Source organism: Limanda limanda, chromosome 8 (assembly GCF_963576545.1).
Source record: "Limanda limanda chromosome 8, fLimLim1.1, whole genome shotgun sequence".
Taxonomy (NCBI): domain Eukaryota; kingdom Metazoa; phylum Chordata; class Actinopteri; order Pleuronectiformes; family Pleuronectidae; genus Limanda; species Limanda limanda.
In genome coordinates this window covers 9618040-9638379 of record NC_083643.1, presented here as the reverse complement: position 1 = coordinate 9638379, position 20340 = coordinate 9618040, and the positions used below count along the sequence as shown (strand labels likewise).

General features: G+C 44.8%; 1 protein-coding gene across 3 annotated transcripts in view; it reads right to left on the bottom strand.

Moving 5' to 3' along the window:
* Positions 1 to 3202: 3202 nt before the first annotated feature.
* rassf7a (Ras association domain family member 7a) overlaps positions 3203 to 20340 on the bottom strand; it is a 33859-nt gene continuing 16721 nt past the window's right edge. For 2 of the 3 annotated variants that reach the window (XM_061075964.1, XM_061075963.1), the window contains exons 2-6: positions 9440 to 9640; positions 7929 to 8857; positions 5621 to 5795; positions 5412 to 5519; positions 3203 to 3524 (exon numbers count right to left, since the gene is read on the bottom strand). In XM_061075964.1, the coding sequence (XP_060931947.1) occupies positions 3493 to 3524; positions 5412 to 5519; positions 5621 to 5795; positions 7929 to 8857; positions 9440 to 9542 (1347 nt within the window). In that variant the 5' untranslated portion in view covers positions 9543 to 9640 and the 3' untranslated portion in view covers positions 3203 to 3492. Of the gene's footprint in view, positions 3525 to 5411; positions 5520 to 5620; positions 5796 to 7928; positions 8858 to 9439; positions 9641 to 18033; positions 18355 to 20340 lie in introns of those variants that run through there. The other variant, XM_061075965.1, reaches the window with a different exon arrangement.

The following is a 20340-nucleotide window of genomic DNA, read 5'->3' as shown; positions in this document are numbered from 1 at the left end:
TTCGTTTATCACATCTAGAGGGCGTGTCTGTCTGTTCCAGCTCGGCTTCCCATTGGCTTCCTGCACCGCCGCTTCCCCCCCTCACTTTGCATAAGCAGGTGGGGTTGCAGAGGCAGGGGAGTGGGCAGGGAAGGGGTTAGTGCAAGTGGACCGAACTTCAGCGGCGGTGGGCACTATATATTCTTATCGTGCACCTAACTTTAAACCAGCCCATGCTGCTGCTGGGAAAACAATATCTCTGGGTGCTGGGACATTTAACAGACATCCTCCAGTGAGTGGACATGAAATATGTCTTTTCTAAATTATTGCAAAAGAGAAAACTTGGAGGGGGTAAGTAGCTCTCCTTTATCTGCCTCTTTATTCTATATGGTGGAGATGGACCAGGCCACATACTGTAAATCACACGTGGTGGGGTTTTTTAAATTTCTCTATTTGTTTCTCCACACATTGTCAAATAATTGATGGGTTTTAACTTTTTTTTTGTTAATTGAAATGAAAGCGTTTTTTGGTTGTAAATCGACAGTGAGAATCCGCACGTCGTGGAGTGGGAGGCAGCCGTGATAAATAATTCTGAGGAACACTTTGTAACAGTGGTGGACACCAGGAGGATTTCATTTATTTAAAATTCACATATATAAAATTGTACATTTCCCTTTGATTGATAATATTTATTGTGATATTTCCCACCGCTCCTCCAGTGTTTTATTCTCTGATTGTGTCTCACAGCCTTTGTCCGTGTCCCTCCACAGATTGTCCCCCTCACGCATCTGTCGGACATATCTGGGAGACACATCTGAAATCAGGTGAGCCACTGACTAACGCACATTGTGCCCGTTGCCAGTTCCACTGTGCGTGTGACAGCGGCTAACCTGGTTTTGGGAGCACTTCTCAACCAGTCTCCACCCCCCCCCCCCTCTGGACACGTCCCTGGGACAGAGGCCTGTTCTACATGACTTCATGTGTGTGTGTGTGTGTGTGTGTGTGTGTACTGTACTTCCTCCTATCACACACTGTACCTTATGTAGGGCCAGTAGCCTTTTGCATTTTCTCCTCCAGGAGTTGACTTCTGGTAATGCCTCTGCTACTGGGGAGATTATTGGTGAGTGTTATATTTCAGTTTCAGTTTTCATCTGAGGGTTAGGTTTTTAAACAAGAAACCCACAGAACCGGGAGTTCAAAAAGCTGACAAATAACTTAACTATATAGAGTCTGGTTTTAATCTGTTTATTAATAAAGTAATATTCCCTCAATTTCCTTTCTAGCTATTTACACCGAGATGTATAAAAGCTCAAATTCGAGCTCTCAGAAATGAAATTCCTTGTATATGTTTGTAAGAAATGGTAAAGTTTCTGTTATATTATGTATTTTGTTTTACCGTGTAATGCATTTCCTGGTGTCAGCGCGCATGTTTCATACCAACCAGTGTCCCATGAGTCACGGTGACACAGAGGAATAGATAAGTGCAGTATGTCAGACTCATTAACTTGTGGCCCCATTAATCATCCCTCAGTGATGTGGATGTGCAGATGCTCACTCTCATCCTCATGAAGGAGGCCGCAGCCTGTTATAAACACTTATTGATCAGTGGCCGTCAAAAGTGATTGAACGTTCAAAAACAAAAAGCAAAACAAAAACCATTAAGTCGGTTCAGATGAGGGTTTATGTGGAGCGCCATTGTGTAAGCAAATAATAATTCCTTCAGTGTTGTGTCCTGAATCACCATTGTAATCTGATAATGTCCCGTTGATGAGATTGAAGTCCTCTGGAGTTCAGATATGAGGTGTGGGTGAGGCCGGGCATGTTCCACTTTGCAAGTAGGAGAACTGTAAATTACGTGGAAATATAAATAAAAAAGGGAAATATCGTATGAAACATTGATGTCTGCTGAAAATAAAACATTTGACGTAAAGGATCCTTGTGTAGTCCAATGATTTTTGTGAAATGTATCCTATATTCTTTCTGACCCTTCTGTTGACCGACAGTGAATGCAGCATTTCATGGAACATGCAGAGGGAAAGACTATTTTTATATTTTGTGTGTGTGTAGTGTGGTGTCCCCCTTTTCTTGCACCGGGGGCCTGGTCTCATCCAGACAGTGAGAACTAAAGAAGGATTTGAAGCTTATCTAACTCCTGCCAAGCCAGACAGCTCTAAATCTTCTCAGTATAATCCAATTGCACATAATTAATCATAATATCTCAACTGGCCGTCTCGTGTGTGTCTCCTTAAAGCTTAACAACATCGGCAGAAAGTGGAAGAAGATTCAAAAACAAAAAATCCATATTTCTATTGCTTTGAAAGAGTTTTATATATATATGTACTGTATATTGAAATTGAAAGAGAGCTTGCACTGTGCCTCGGGATGTTACCTGGCGAGCGTGAGCAGATGAGTATTTATAGAAATCCACAGGGTTTCAGAGTGGGGTTAGCCAGGGCGCCAGGGAAACTTCACGTCACTCTCGAGACAGCCAGCATATTTACTCTCCTGGGTAAACAAACAGGAAAGGGGTGGAGGACGCAAGTGTTGCGCGGACGCCATGTAGTTGTGCAGTTGTGTGTTTATCCAGGGCCAGGGAGGTTTTTCTTTAAGTCCGAAACCACAGAACAAAACAATTTGTCTTAAGATAAAGAGAGACAGAACATACTAAAACTAAGAGGGGGGGATTCCACAGTGTTCTGCTATCAGTTGTCCTCTAGTGGAGAGGAAACTCCTTACACTGACAGGAATAACATACAAGGAACTTTACGGTTATGTAATAGTCTGTCAGGCCTCTGAAATGCTCACAAGGCCGCAGCGCTCCCGTGTCTTTATTGTCATGTCTTGTACGTATACTGTCACACTAATCAAATCAGCAGAAGCTGTGATGCCAGGACAGTTTGCCACATGTCCCTCTGCAACCGAAGACGCACCCGGTGAACTCTGAGTCAGCCATCTGTGAATTTTAGATTTAAAAAGCCCGGAAACGACTGTGCAGCGTCGCAGGCAATGAGGAAAGCATGCATATTCCATCACCTATAATATATTCATAATGCATTTCACATAAGAGATCCATGGCACGGGATTTTTTTAGAAAGTGCACAGTGGTGAGTTCATTATTTACTGCTGGGTATCCCAGATGCTCCGCTGTGTCCTTTAAATACGGATTATAATTAAATACGGTTCCATAAAGAGGGTAATTAAAAAACAATCAATGCACAAAAGATTATCTAAAACACAATACACATTTTTATTATATTTAAATACATAGTCATATGAATAATTTCTCTAGATAAAAGGTTTCTAAATTATTTTACATTTCATACAGATACATTGCAGTGTTTAGAGTAGAAAAAGACACTCTGGAAATATATTTGTCTTATGTTTATACAGTATGTATAACCATGGTAGATTGAATAATGACATGAGTTACAAAGAGATAGAGGGGGGGGGGTAAATAAGAGGTGATGGTGACACAACAGTGAACAAGTTTCCTTTCGCCCTGCCGTCCGTGTTTTATCTCCAGGACGACTCTCGGGATGTCAGGACTGCAAGACACAAAAATAAGTGGGGATGATGATCCCTTTGTTTGGGAAAAAACAAATTTTCCTCTAAGACACAGCAGGAGAGAGACCTGGCTCCATTAAGGTATTATTATGTACACACAAGCAGACACAAGACCAGTTATTGGTCCTTTGGACTATGACTGAGGTCCTATCGTCATGTTGGTCATTGCTAAAATCAAGAGGCTTTTGTATAATCCCATAAAGAAAACACCACTCTGCAGACGGTAAGGAGAAACATCAACACACGTTACTTTGACCTGTCGGCATCTTTCATATCAGGACGTTTTAAGTGCTATGATGCAGTTAATATTGGTTGAGGTGGTTTGGATGGTCGGTTGTGATTTAACATTAGAGAATACGGTCAAAGCTGTGAACCGACAATAGCATTGTTTATGTTTTCCTCCGCCAAGGAGGTTATGTTTTCACCTGCGTTTGTTTGTCGTTAAGCAGGATTTCGCAAAAACTCACAAAATCAAATCTCTCTCAAAGTTTATGGAGGAGTGAGGCGTGACCCAAGTAGAGACCCAGTACATTTTGGTGAGGATCCAGGAATTTATTTTTACTTCCAGGGCATTTTCCAACATTTTTCTTTGATTTCTCTGAGAATAATTCATGTATCTTTATTTTTAAAAAGTCTGGCATGTTTAGGATATTTATCAATGTGTTAAATTTGGTGCAGATTAAAATAAAAATCTGGATCTAGTGAATTTAAATTTGGTTTCATAAGGGACTGTGTGGCCTTGGCAGAGGTTTACTCAACAGAGTGTCATTCAAGTTGTTATTGGGACTTGGGTTAAGTAAGCTCGTCCTAAATCTACAGTACACTGAGGCACAATGCAGGCTATGACAGGTCAAATGTTAGGTGTGATGACAGCAAAAGAACCAGAGGCATCACACAACGGAGGAAAAGAAACATACTGTAACAAGCCGTGGCCCCTGTTGCACTACTTCTGAAATGTATTCCTTCTTTAAGCAATGGCAAAAGCTCCTAAGAAAAGTTGCACTGAAAGAAAACCGAAGGATACATTTCTCTGTAGGCAACCAAGGGCCGAGGCTTCACACAGGAGGAGAATAGGACAGTGCAATACATTTTTTGCAGAGCCCTCTGAGAAAGGCTCTTGCTCTTTGGAAGTCAAGCGTCACCAAAGTACAAGGCATAGTATAGATACAAACCCCCTCACATATAAACCGTATCCACACTTATAAAGGCAAACTGAAATTACATTAGTCTTGTATCTTTCCATGTCACAGTGTTCGAAAATCAGCGCTACAATCACAATGTCTGCAACAGCCCTTCCCAGGGCGATCAATGTGTGACATGGAGATACAGTGAAAAGCAGCTGTCGGCAGACGATTGTTGATTTAAGGGTGGGAAGCCAACTCTGTATTACAGAGGAGGAGGAGGAGGAGGTGGAGGGGGGATTAGGAGCAAGTTCCCAGATGCATTAAAGTATCACAGAAGCAGCAACTGTTAGTCCAGAAGCAAACAGCGAGAGAGTAGGAGGAGGAGGAGGGCAGGGAGCAGAAGCTACGTGAGAGGACAGATACACCCGGAGCATGAAAGAGCTCAGGAGAATGTGATAAAATGCAAAGAGGAGTGCGGAAGATTCAATTCGGATTAAATCAAATGTTAAAATGTAGGCATACAAATCAGCAGAAGACGGAGAGTTAGGTGCAGAAGAGAAGTCAGCAGAAATAGCAGGGACCTCCGTCGCACAGACGCTTCCACCACCCAACACCAAAAACACCAGATCAAGTTGACGCAGAGAGTAAAGGGGGCAAAGGGCTCTGGGACCAGAGGGTGGGCAGGGCAGGAGAGGAGCAGAGCAGGATGGACGCGGGAAGCAGCAGGGTCTCACACATACACACCCTCGGGGTTGAGACTGGACACTAGAGGGTTCTGCAGGTTGCGTGGATGTCCTAGGAACTGTTTGGCAGTGGGGCGAGGTGGTGAATCCACTGGAGTTGCACTGCGGCCTGACAGAGAAAAAGAGAGAGATAAGTTTGCTTGGATCAATCACTCTTTAACCAACTAGTGTGCAATGCTGAGGAAAAGCTTTATTTGTGTGTTTCCATACTTCCATTCCGGTATCCATCATGCAGAAGATGTGCGAGCTCCAACTGCTCCAGCTGCTCCTGGAGCTCTGTGCGGGAGTGGGTGTGCGCGGGCAGGACAGCGGCCTGCTGGATAAACTGCTGCAGGTTACACTGCCTCAGTTCCTTGTTCAACTCCTCCAGCTCGTCCTGTTTGTCCTGAGATGGAAGGAGAACATGGATCAGTGAGGAAAACAAAGGACGACTGAGCGTCACTGCTGAGTCACTGAACACTGGGACCTCTAAACAGAATTTTTATTAAAAAATGGGATGTAATTCTGCTCTGTGAAATTTAAATGAAATCTCATTCTTAATTATAAAGCGGATGTACTTAATCCTGCCTTTGAATCACTCTGCCACTCTTGCAATTGTCAATTCACCACAAGGGTGCAGCAAAGGCCACAAGACGGTTCTCAAAGGACTTGTCATTAAGCTACAGTGTTGAGTCATCAAAGTTGCACAACTGCCATCAGCAGTTCTTCTGATTCCTTCAGATTCCAGCAGCCTGTGGCGCCGTTCTTAGAGATTGATGCATCATTTAGCTTCTTCATTTCAAAGGCAAGTCACAGGGAAAGATATCCATCAGCTCCAATTACTGAAAAGATGGAGATCGGAGATCCTCCTCCGAGACGGGGCTTGATCTCACCTTCGCGCCCACACATTAAACAAACAGGCCACTCAATCAGTCTTAATCGACTATCCATTTGTGTGTAAATCAATGTGTCTGCATGCAGCTCAGGAGGCAGATGCTTTATGCTGTGGCTCCAGTCCCCAGTGCCTGTGTGTACAGTATGTGTACGTGTGTGTTTGTCTATAGTTATGAGGGCCAAGTTTGGTTCAATAGCATCATTGTGAGGACTTTTTGACACTGTGAGGACATTTTGACTGGTCCATACAATTTCATAGGCTTGTTTGAGGGTTAGAATTAGGTTTAGGTTAGGGTTAAGCATTTAGTTGTGATGGTTGTAGTTAGGGTGAGGGGCTATGGGATGCATAATGTCAATGAGTGTCCTCACAACTACAGAGAGACGTGCGTGTGTTTGTGTTTTATGTTGGACTAACGTATTGTGCTGACGCATTTCACACCTGTAGCTCTGCCTCCATTAACCTAATGACAGGAATGACAGTAATGCTGCACTCGTCAGCACCTACACTTGAAACACTGCTAGGAGCTTCGACCAATCAGCTCACTGATGACTGACGCTGACAGTCGCCTCTCTAGAACCACGGACTGAATACATTACTGCAGCATCATGTTACCAGTGATAACATGTTATTTACAGGAAATAAAAATATCTGATTTCCTTCAGACAATTACGGCCTGGGTGGCAAACTGCCTCTGTGGTTACTTTCATATCACAAAGCACTTCAGTCCTTCTCCGTCCCATCAGCCAATCACTGAATCTGTTGTGTTCACTCTCAGACATTCCAACAGGGCTGACTGAAAAACAACTTCACTCATCATCCAGTTTTAATCTATTATGCAACGTTTTGCTATTATTTCAAATCTAGAGGATTGGAAACAGGACACCATGGTCTTTGTTTATGAAGACACTGAAACAGTGCAACAGTTTTCATGATGAAACATTCAAAACACCATCTAGCATACAACCATTAAACGGGCACTTTATTTTCTTCAGTCTGGCTGATACATATCTGTATAATTCCATGAGGTAAATACCATAATCTTCATCTGGAATATGAGGAAACTCGTATAGCTTAATTTCAAACTGGATTCAGGCTTTTATTGATACAACTGTGTCTGTGACACCCACCAACAGTAAACAAACAATGACATCACCAACTATGATGCGTTGGAGCTGGGTAGATCCAATAAAAAAATTGTTTTCTCCCAGTCAATCCACTTTAATGTCTTTTTTTCCACAGGATACAAGAATAGGATACAAGTCACTGTAATATCAACACCAATACTGTGTTCAGAACATGCATACAAGACGATAGCTGCCAAACCAGTTCAGCTGCTCTGTAACATGTCAGACAGTCAAACAATTTCACACAAGGTAGGATGAGCGAACAGCATTCGTGTTATCCTGACCTCTTTGATACTTATTTCTGTATAAAAATGTCATAATAAATCCTGTTTCCTTTAGACTCAGCACTTCTTTCCCTTTTCATGAGTGTCTCTGTACTGTTGTGTCTGCTGCAGTGTACCGGTAGGAGAGGGATACAGGTTTACAGTGTGGCTACAAGAGGGTCCGTGCTACGTGTGCAACACATGGGGCTGATGTGTATTTACAGCCCTCTCTCCAGAACCGTGACCTCTCTCCTTACCTGCAGCAGAGACGAAGCCTTCCCCAGAGTCTTGTCAGTCTCAGACAGCCGCTCCTCCAGCTCCGACCCCTGCCTCTCCTGGCTGTGGAGCTCTGACTTCACAACGTCGAGGGACTCCTCGGGCCCGTTGGCCGTCGCCTCCGTCTGGCTCTCCCGCTGAATATCTTGCTCGAGCTGGGCAGAACGCACCGAGAACTCGTGGAGCCGTCGTCCGCAGTCGTCTAGCTTAGCGTGGAGCTCCCCCAGCTTCCGCCTCATCCCTCGCTCTTTGTCTACCTCCGCTTGGAGCTCCTCCTCCCAGTACTGCTCGTGGGCAAGCTCGGCCTGGTTCCTTCGCATCACTTGCTCGAGGGTGTCCACCTCTTCTTGCAGACGAGCCTCAGAGGCTGGTGAGGGACAGGGAGATGGGGAGGGGCGATCCCAGGTGTTTGAGTCTATTTCTAGGCCTTCTAGCTGAGCCCCAATGGCCCTTAGTCTCTCCTGTTGCTGAAGAACTTTCCTAAAGACCTCCTCTTTGGATGGGCCTATAGGTGGTGAAGGAGAGGGAGACAGAACATGTGGAGAAACAGGGCTGGGAGAAGGGGATGGAGAGGCTCTCTGTTCTGGAGAGTCCCGAGGAGACCTCTTATACTGATTGGATTTGTTTCTAGGGGAGGTGGAGGGTCCCAGGTTAAAGGTGAGGGCTTTTTTAGGCTGGCTGCGTTTCAAAGGCTCTGGCTCAGCAAGCATGGGCAGCGGAAGGGGAGTGGCTCTGTCTGGTTTCGAGCCAGGTCCGTCACTGCTGCTCGGGCCAGTCCGCCGCAGAAAGAATTGGACTTCGCTGCCATGCTGACCTAACTTGGCCAGAGACTCCAGAGGCTTCTCTGTGGCCAGCAGCTGCCTCTCGGTCTCCCTGAGACGCTGGATCAGAACATAACGACCGGTCTGACCTGGAGACAGAGACAGAGAGACACAGGGTGAGTGCAAGTGAACGTCACAAAACAACTGTGTGAAAATTACAGTTCACATATTTGTCAAATCCATGGATGATTCACTTCACAAAAGATCTTTTCCTTTTTCACGTACATAAAGTTGTGCGTTCTAAGCGAGCAAGGATATGTGAACAAATGACATCAGACACACTGTAGTGATGCTGATACTTCTAAATCGCTGCCTCTGAGGACTGGAATAAAAGGCTGCTGCGTCAGACTCTCACAACATGTCGAAAATGTTCAAATAACTTCCAAGTTTCCACGAGGACCTTCAAATTAGGACAAACCCTCCCTGATGACTTGGCAGGCAGCTTCTCTCATAGACGGAGAGGAGTGTAAATCTGAGTTATGTTGTTAAATGCTACTGCATCGTACGGCTTGCCTTGCCCAAAGATTCTAGTCATATCCACATGCAGAATCCTTTTGTAGAGATTAAGATTATTCATATAAACTGTCCAGCAAACGAATGACAAGTAACAGCAAGCTTGAATACTGGTACGGACAAATTGACACAATGATTCCAGAGCTTGAGATACTCACCGATGGCCTGTGCCAGAGCAATGACCACATCCTGGCAGGACGTCTCCTCGGATAGGCCGCACACCACCCGCACCACTCCGTCCACCCACACTTTGAGCTCCATCTGGGACCGGTCAGGGGGGGGATACAATGAGAAGAAGGTCTTCAGAGCAGATCACTTCAGCTGGGCTTGACTCAGGTCAACACTGCATGGCACTGGCTCTGTAAAACACCAACAGCAGAGAAAGAGGTGTGACGATGAGGTTGATGATTAATCCACACAGTTAACTTCCTAGTTGGACTTTTGTGGTTGGAGATACAAAGTCCCTTGGAGTGAAAGTTTGAAAAGAAACAGCTAACAACACCAGCAGTGATCTCACTGAGTTGTAGATCACGATGTAGGGAAGAGGTCACATACAGGTACATGGCAACCTTGTGCCTGGGACACTTGACTCGAGCGTCATTTTGCTGAAATGCCAGTTTCCACAACAGAACAGTGCTGACGTCAACAATGTGTTGTGCTGAGTGAGGGCATCATTGACTTGTAAATTTCGACACCAGCAGCCGACGGGTAGCGCAGTGTAGCATTTTGTAATGTTCCTAGTGGTTAGTTAAGAGCCGCGGCAATAACTGGTGGACCTGGGAGCATAAATGCCAATCTGTAACCCAATTAAACGCTCTGCTGCCCTCCTTCAAAGCCGTTATGATAGCTTACTGCCGAGGGGAACGGACAGGGAAAGTGGAGCAGCTCAAGTGTGTCTATGTTTGGGAGAGTGTGTTTGCGCAGGGAGAAAGTCATAGAAACATAGCAGGGAGAGACAGAACAAGTGTGTGTGTGTGTGTGTGTGTGTGTCTGTCAGTTTGATCCGCCTCAGCAGGACTAGATCTGGCTCTCATCAGACTTCAGAGAGCAGATCAGCAGGTAGCCCCAAACACGTCTTGGGCAGTAATTCTAACCTAAAATAATATCATTACGTTCAGTCCTCACTCTGCCTGCCTGTACTTTTACTGCTCAGCTTCAAAACAAGGAAATAAAATACTGCAGTGCTCATAAAAGTGGAACGCCTCAGGCAGCGGTAGGATTATCTGTAGAGCTTGGCAAGGTAATTCAAACTTTGTAGCCTAAGTGGGGAAAAGACAAATCTTCCACCACAGTCGGTGGACAGATGGTGTTCTGTTTCCGACTGTCTCTCCAGCCCTCAATGGGAGGTGTTTAACACCGAGCCCTAACCATTATCTTGCCCCTCATTCAGTGCCTGGCTCTGCTCCACTGGCTGCCTATAGGGAGCTGCTTTGGAGGAATGCACTGACTTCATCTGCCAGCCGGAAGAATTCCTGCTTTTCTTAACAAAGCCCTCGCCCTGCCCCTCCCTCCATGCCGCTGACCTGGCTGCCCTGCACCACCATTACTGCGCTGCTGTTTGGACGGCAAACACAAACTCTGCTGGGGAGCAACAGCCGCAGCTGATGTGGCAACAGCACCACAAAGCGACGGCGCAACACGACACCGGCGTACACAGGGAACGATGGCACGGCTCAAGAGATCAAACATGCAGAACAACGTAGATCACAGGAAACAAGTGAGAGATAGGGACGGATGATCACATGCTGTAAGAATTATTTTTGAGTGATCCAAGCGCGGTGATTTCATTTGGAGAGAAACTGGATATGAAAAAGGGGGAGTGCTCCTGAAACTCAAACACCAGAAACTTCAGCACAGCAGACGTTTTTCTTTCAGAGGGCACAAAGTGCTCTGTGATGCAATACATAATTAAGCTTTAACTGAGTCACAGAGCAAGAAAAGAATTGCTTCCTTCTAAAATGTAAATAATTCAATGAAATGAGGAACATTTGCTTTGACCAATTCAATTCTGTAATTCCAAATAAAAACGAGATACATAACACACACACACACACACAGAGCTGCACTGCACTTCTTATTAGGACTTTATATTGACTTCATTAGGGACTATGGGTCTTTATGCAGATTTCAGCTGCAACAACTGAAATCCTTAGTTTTTGAACTAGAAATGTCTATGGAACAGACTTGAAAATATAATTGAAAGTGATTTACTTCAGGCGTCATACTATAGTCAAATATTTCTGTAATTTCTTAAATAAAGATGATTTATTTTAAATATTCAAGTCTGAACTGCAAAGCTGCCTCACAGGCCTGCACCATAAACCTTCATACCTCAGAGTAAACTGTTTGCACAGCTCAAATAAAAAGGTTGAACTCCTGACTTTTTGTTCAAATACATACCTGCATGTCCTACCTCACTGGTGTTGCTGTAACATGTCATTCACACGCAAACAAACTCGCAGAGCGTTCCTAACCTTTTGTACGTTCCGTAACACTCTCATCAAGCGAGAACACAAACACACAAACATCTCTCAGCTAAGAATGTCACTCTCCCATGATGATAATTCCTGTCCTTCCTGGCTGTTGAAATGTGATAATCTGCACTAACAGGAAACAAACAGACCATGTGAGTCTCAGGTTACTGTCTATTCTCTCGGTTGCAGGCGCAACAGCAGTGAGAACCAGACATCCGCCTGACCCCAGCTCCTTTCCCTCAGAGCAGCTCGGGAGTCGAGTGTAACTTCTCACTGGAACACAGACACAGGAGAGGGAGCTTTGTGTTGTTCGTGAAAGGTAGACTGAGAACCAAGAAGCACGCCTCTAGCATGGAATGAAACAGAATATGTTCTGCCAACACATTCCGCTGTGCAGAAATTAAGATGAGTCAACAGAAACATATATTTGCTTTAACATGCTGTGGATGAGCACGGGCTGCACACTGCTTGGTGCATATTCATTCCTGACTCTCACACACCCATCCTAATCCAAACCACTACGATTATCCAAAACTCATAATTTCACCCACATGTCAACAGTGCACAACCCCACACTACCACACCCCTCAAACCTCAGGTCACACCCCTTAACCCCCCCCTCCACTTCTACTTTCACCCGCGCCCCACCCGCCCAAACACAGGCCCACAGTTTCTGATGAAACTCTGAGCTCTGGACGGTCACATGTTTTCTCAAGAGGAGAAAAATCACAAAAATGTACAATCACTTCGGAGGAAATCTTCAAACTGAAGCAATCAAAAAAACCTCCCACCACTCCAAGCTGCACCACGAGCACATCCATGGAGGGGGGGGAGGGAGCCTCTTGAGGAGCTTGTCTGCTGAATTGAATATGGGAAACACACGAGTCCTTCTGTTTGATTAAAGAGAAAGAGCGACAGTGAGCAAAGTAGAAAGGGGCGAGAGTAAATGTGGAGAGAAATGCAGGAAGATGGAAGGATAAAGAGGGAGAGAGAGCGGTGGAGAAAAAAGCAGTGATTGGAGCCATTCCCTCTCTCTCTCCCTCCTCTTATCATCACTCACCCATCTGGCTAACCCGCTTTATGTCTTTCATCACCCTGTCTGTCCCTCTGTCTGTGTCTCATCAACAGAATCAGAGCTCCTCAGTGAGTTTGACTCGAGGCAGAAGCGTTGAGCATCACAGCCACCCAGACACAGGGGGGGGGGGGCATGATTCAGCTTGTACTGTATGTGTGCCACTCTGAGAGACAGCGTCAGTCTGTGAGCTGATGGACATTTGTGGACAAGCTGGAAACCGAGAGGCTTCCTCGTGCCAAAAATGACCCCTGTTATCAACTCAAAGGGCGTGAAAGTAAACATCCGGATTCAGAATTGTTTTCCTATTGAGGGCGTTTTCGCACCTGAAGGTTCTTGTCTTTGTTACATTTGATCTGGTTATTTTTGGTTTCATATTGCAATTTAGGGAGTACATTTAAGACTTGTGTATGACAAACCTACTTGGCCGCTTTAGCATCTTTCTAGATGGGCATGCGTCAGAGGTCGGTGTGTTGCCAATTTGGGCGGATGGTATTCTTTCCATTTGAGAAATTGAAAAGACAAGTTCATTCAATTTCGTAGCCACTTCAATATCATTATGGTATTAATACAAGCATCACCAACTTAAGGTGCAGTACTTGACACTAGTTTGAATGGGCCAAATGAACATCCCAGTCATTCAAACATGGATCATTGGAGAGGATGTAATTGGAAGCGACAACCTCAGGCAAATTGGGCTAACCCGGGCATCTCAGTTTCTGGAGAGAACTGTAAAGTGTCTCCCTCTTTTTCTTCTTCTAGTGTTAAATTCTGTCTCAACTTCCTGCAACTGCTCTGAAAGTCCAAACTATCCCAAAAAGTGTTTTAAACCTGCAAACTAACTGAACTATTGTTAAGTTTGATCTGGACCAAGATCACTTCTTTGGGTCAGGCAAAATTTTGGTCAAAACTCTAGATTGAAGTCCTGCACCTTTCACACTTCCTGATTATGGTTTGGACAAAACTGAAAAGTCCAAAGGTCCTAACCAAACAAAAAGGCATGACAAGAATTGTTGGGCACATGTTGAACACACGCTATTATTTTTGTATTTCTGACATGATAATTCAATACTGCACACAACGCCTTCGCTTGCAAAGAAAAACAAAACACATTCACACAAGCAAACATTCATGAGTTCCCTTGCAGCTGGACAGACACACCCTTCCTTTGAAAAGGTTAGAATGATTATCTTAGTCACGACAGGGTTGAGAAAGATCCAGTCAAAGAATTAAAGCATATTAGGACAAATTCCAAGCATGTTTAAGAATGCACTGTAGTTTCTCAACACCTGAACCCTTAGGCTACATGAAGAGTATGCTTACTGGGTGTGTATTGTGTGATAGTGTGAGTGCGTATGCAAATGAAGTGCACGATAGTGAGACATACTGGTGCCACGGTCAGGGGTTGGGTGTGCATGTGCTGTAAGAGCTTTTATGTTTCAGCATGTTTACGAGCAGACCCACCATTTAGGCCTATATATCTTTATGAGCGGTTGTTCCAGCTGACCCGATTACTGTGCTATCTGTGCAGCGACAGAAGTCTGAGGAACAATAGCAGGAGTAAAGGTCGGAGTGTGAACATCACACACTGCCTCAGAGCTGAACCACGGATGGATACATCAACATGTGTAGACAAACAGCAATCCCTATCAGTATCAGCAGAGAGAAGAAGACCCTGGCCCAGGCGGGTTGAAGTGTACATAATAGGTTCGACATCGCTGTTCGAGGACAATAAACAGAGCTGGGAGAAGCTCTGCCCTCTGTGCCACTCTGCTCCAGGTTGGCAGGGACACACAGACACTCAGAGAGCCAGTAACACGCTGGCACTGAGCAGCCCGGTCTCATCTGTACTGCAGAGACAATATTATTGTTGTGGTTCCACACTCAGCAGACAGCGTTGTCTCTTTTGTGGCCTCTGGCATCGCTGGGTCGTCTGACACACTGCGGTGACGTGCCAGCTTTGATGCCGTTCCGCTGTGTCCACGCATTACCACTGATAAAACTAATAAAAGACTAAACAGATACTTTCTTTTGTGCTCCCTCGCCTCCTGCTTTGCATTCTCTATTCCTCCTCCGCCTTCATCATCCAGTGTTTTAGTCTACTGAGCAGTTTCTGTGTGTGTAAAGACAAATGAGACTTAAAACACATAAAATATAAAGTCCACAATGTGCCCATAGTTGGAATAGCTCAATAATTATTCATAATGGCAGGAAAACATTCTGTTGCTTCAGCAATTATAATGGATTCTCTGTGGGAATAGGGGTTGAATCACGTGGGTCTTTCAAGATCACGACTTTATTACATGGGGGAAATTTCTAATGTCAAATACCAGCTTGCATACTGGCTACAAGAGTTTTAAACACACACACACACACACACACACACACAATTGTTGAATTTTTATACAGTTTTTGTTAGTTTAACCATATTTACCAATATATTCACACATGCTGCTCAACTCGATGTATCGTTTCAAAAGATCGGAACATTAAAGTAAAAGTTGCCTGGAGGCCTGAGCGGAGCTGCACAAGCTACGACCGACTCTGTCCTTGGGCACATTCAGAAGGTATTTGGGAGATGCTATAAAGCAGACAGGCCTAGCCTAGTCTCCGGTTTTTATCTGCTCATGACTTTATCTCACACAGACAGATCTTTACAGACCTATGATAGGGAAAGAAATGCTTCCAAAATGCTCCAGGAGTCTCAGACAGCTCCCAAAACACCATCACCCCCCACCCCATGCAGAAGTCATTATCAGCAGGGATCCAGGGTCTGCGGCCAGACGGCAGGGAGGGGGTCCAATGACCATGTTAGGGAACCTACATCTAAGATCTGAAGACATCTATTGTGGGATATTAAAACTTAGAAAGTGTCAAGTGGTGAAAAGACTCTCACACACAGGATAATTTGCTTTTTATAGTATCTCTCGAGACAGTAAAATGAAGGAAAAATAGTCACAGCTGGATGAGTTACTTTGTCTGGGAGGCGGTCTGCTCACTTTGTGGTGTGTGCACAACTTTTGAAGCTCTGCATATAAACCGAAATCTGGGTTATGGGTGTTTTTATTTGTGCAGCCTGAACAATGTGCATGGCAGGGCAGGGCATGGCATAGGCATCAGTGTATTCTTATTCATCTGATGAATAATGCATATTTATTCACAGCACATTAATTTGGCAAATATTTCTCGGAACAAAGTCCAAACGCTTGTGACTGACGGGCTCTTTGAAAAAATATGCCCCCTCAGAATGTGTCTCTGCTCTATTGACATGCTAATGACTCAGAGCAAAGGAATCAGCAACAGCGCTAATAAGCTTTGGTCGTCATACTCGCATTCAGGGATCTGTCGCTGCAACCTTCAGCCTTCTCCATTATCATGATTGGCTGGTCCAAGTGTGAAATCTCAATGAGAGTGGTTCATTAATACAGGGGACATCTATGCCTCTGAATCAAGGGCAAATATGGGCAACATTGCATACTATTTACAAAACCTAAAACTCACACTACAACAAGGCTGCAAGCTCATATTTCTGATCAAATGGCCCAATTCAGTTAATCTACCATTTCTGGATAGATGTCGTGCACGGTCACTAAATATAACAACGACAAGCTGTGTAATCCCTATGCAGATAATCAATGATTAATGAGGGATTAAAGGTGAAAGCCGTTTACTCCAGTTGATCTGAAGCAGCCCTCGACACGGTCATTCGGTCTGGCCAGCACCTGTGGCTGTCACTACCACTGCAGTCACACTGTGTAAAACTGCTCTTAGTGTGAAATCCCAGTCATCATAAATCACCAGCAGCGTTCACTCAGGCAGATGGTAATCTGGCCTGAACCACAAGACAGAATAAAAGAGTGAAGGTGAGTGAAAAAGCATCTTTATTTAATCTCATTCCTTTGAAAAAATGATAAAAAATGCTTAGAAAGTCAGTTTTGGTATCAATAATCTACTTTGGAAAACCCTGGCACACTTCTGAATTTCAATGAAGCAGTCCAAACACCACTACATTATTCACTTACTCATACCTGGCTTGGCGCTCCTCCTGTACTTGCTTCCTATCCGGAGCGGAGGCGAGAATATTAGAGACAAGAAGTCTGTTTGCGCTGACTCATGGATCCACCCACAGAGCTCGCGGCTAAAGGCGAGATTGATAATTGCTAGATTGCCCGTAGCCTGCAGGAGGCCATGCTGAGCTGGCCTCCACTGAGGGCTCAGGCTAGGTTGAGTGGTTTGGGTGCACAGGAGTTTGCATTGTTGGGTGAGCCAGGGAAAAGGGTTCTCAGCTTGCAGATGGGCACCCATGTGTAATCATATACTGCCGACCTGACTCAGCAATGCTCGCCAGGGAAGGAGAACGGCGCTCTGTTCCCAAGCCGAACTCCTATACAGCGCACGTAGATAACACACGCATCCGATACATGACACATGTTATAAGTATAGCCAAAATAATATACTAAGCAGCTGAAGCACAGACAGGCTGGCTGAAACTCAAGGAGGAGGAATTATTTTGGACTATTGCAACATGCAACTGAGGAAGTGAACCTATTAATTTAAAAGGATGCAATTTACACAGAGAGAAAATTAGTAACCTTAAATTTACCACCAAACAGTATTTATAGCTTTATATTTTTTGCAGGTGCCTGCGTGGCTGCTCTGGTCTCATTTCCCTGCATGCGTGTCTGCTTCGTGTCCAGGACGAGTCAGGGAAGCCGTGGCCTCCGGTTTCACAAGTTCGAAGCAAAAACTCATAAGTTATTCAAAAGTCGCTTCCATGTCTGCTGATATCAATTATTCACTTACATTTTTGTTTTCTTCTTTTTTGCCATCTTTCATTCTTGAAGTGCCATGCCAAATTTGAAAAAAGGGCGATAGGACAAAAACAATTCAATCATAATGAATCAAATCGTTCCACGTTAGAAAGGAAGACAAATTAAATACAGGACTCTATAATTCAATCCAAGCTACTGGATGTAATGCAATTCACAGAGCTGCATCTCCTTCGAATGTGGAGGAATTTGGGAGAAGGCTGTTTTGCCGGTGGCTGAGACTGGAGTTGGTGTTACATCATATTTTAATTTCATGCAATCCATGATGCAACATACACTTGCCAGCTGAAGGGAATATTGCCATCAGCGTGCCCAGGGAAAAAAAACACACAAAAAAGAGAAATGTCATATAAGTGAGCTCAAAGTCTAACACTTACATCACCCACGCAGCTCAGGCTGTCACATCATGTGTTAACAGCCATATACAGGAGACTCAAAGTTCATCTTCCCGGCGAGGAAGTTATCAATCCAGAATAGAGCAGGTGCACATTCTTCTGCGCGGCTGTAATGCAAATAATCCAACAAGAACATAAGACTCCAACAAAACGAAAACACAGATCCATCTGCTGAATGACTGTTTACACAGATGAAAGTCAGGAACTCCACTCGCTTTCCTCCGGAGCACATCAATCTGAGGTCGTGAACAGCACGGGCAGCTCACAAACTACTACTGTGGCTAATGCGATCCATTCACTGCTGGATTTGATTAGATTCGACTTTGAATCCGAAACCCAGAGATCCTGAATGTGTCACTCTTTGAACAACCGCCAGGTATTTTCAAGAGAAAGCACAAGGCTGTGAAGATTACACACTGCTGCTGAGGTCAGTCAGCTATACGCAAAACATCTTACTCTCACATCCTCCCAATATTTACCTAGGGAGTGCCAACATACCTGAGGATACAGGTAAACACGGCCCTGGAGCGAGGGGAGATCAACCTTCAGGTAACCTATTGCAGCACAACCGTGCAACATTCTGTCACACACAGATAAGATGTTATCTTTTCGTGACTGAGATTCATTCCACACAAATGCCATTGTGTATTCAGAGATAGGTTCTGTGCAGTGGGGGGGGGGGGGGGGGGGGGGGGGGGCGCTTCGTACAGGCAAGCATTGTGGAAGGCTCATTACGTCATGATATTGTGACCATTGTTTTGACTTTAGTTAATAATAAAGCTTTTGTATCGTGAACACAGTCAGCACCATTTCAATTGACTTTGTTTAGTGCTGAACTTTATGAAGTAACTGTTATATTTGGACTGAATTAAGTAAACAAGGTTAAAACATATACTTCATTACCGCTTTTGATACGTGATATTTTTGGATGCACCGGGCTATAGACATATTCAAGGCCAAATAAACTGTTAAAAGTTGACACCACACCCTACATGGACCTATGTAAAATGCACAAATAGTTAAGGGTGGAATCCGTTTCTCCTGCCTTAGGATCACACGGCTCGGGATGGGCCTCTCAATGGGCCTGATTTATAGTCTGATGTGGGGGTGTCACACACAACTCTCTCCCTGTCATTATTCCGAGGAGGAGTAACCATCAAGTCTGTCAGAGCAGTGGTGGGGGGCAGGATACGTGGACAGCCAAGATGAGTAAGGAACAGGTAGGAGGGCAGGGCACAGATTTATAGCCGATTCCCAGTATCCTAGGAGCGTCTTCTTCTGGGACTAAGACAGTATATCTGTCCGAGGCTCCCTCTCCCTCTTACAGAAAGCTGCTTTTAAACCATCTGACTCAAGAGATCGCTATGGTGATCTTTGGCATGGATACACATGCATAAACACACAGCTTAATGCTGACGAGGCCGCTGTTGCTGAGTTTACATACGAGATACAAGTCGGCGACCCCCCTGGGAACTGCAAAATGGTCGGAGGGGGAGGAAATGATGAAGGACAGGCTGGACAAAGACAAGTCCAGCCTGTCCAAGGGGGGGGTTACAACGGTTAGCGTTGCAGAGAAGACAACAGAAAGGAACTGTTCCGTGGAGTAGAGACCATATCAGCTCAATCATGTCAATTTTGCAAGGTTAAACCTGGGGGGGGGACATTTGATGGGGTTCCAGGTTGGACTTCAAGCAGCTCAGTTCAGCAGCGCCCAGGTCTGAGTCAAACAGCATCGTAAACCACAGAGAGTGGGGTAACCTGACACTGAGAATTTGTCTTATCTGTTCATCTCCATGGATGAAAGCATGCCACTTGAATGTATTCAGTGTAAATGCTACAGGATGAACATGTGCGGACAGGTTATCACTTCGACACAGATACTACATGTGTAGTCACAGGCTCGCTTTATTTCCCTGATCGTTTGGTGAGAGCATTTCAGAAGTTTCACTTGGAACTTGCCACCAAACCAAACTTTCCTGCTTCCTCTTTATCCACATTTGTTTTCTACCATCAATCATAACGAAAGAGTTTCGCCCGGCTCCACTGCACACGTGCACTTCTGCTCATCAATGTGCATTTGTGCATCAGTGGCTGCCATCTACACAAGCTTGTTTTTCTTCTTATGTGCTTGATCAAACACATCTACATTCAATGACAGGTCTAGCATCAAGCCTCTCAGCTTGAGGGATGAGTCTGTCAAATCCACCTGCCTCCCTCCTCTCCCGTCAGTTTTCTGTTGAATTACTTGTTCGCAGCCCCGAAGCAGACGTTTTCTCTTTCTTGCTGGCG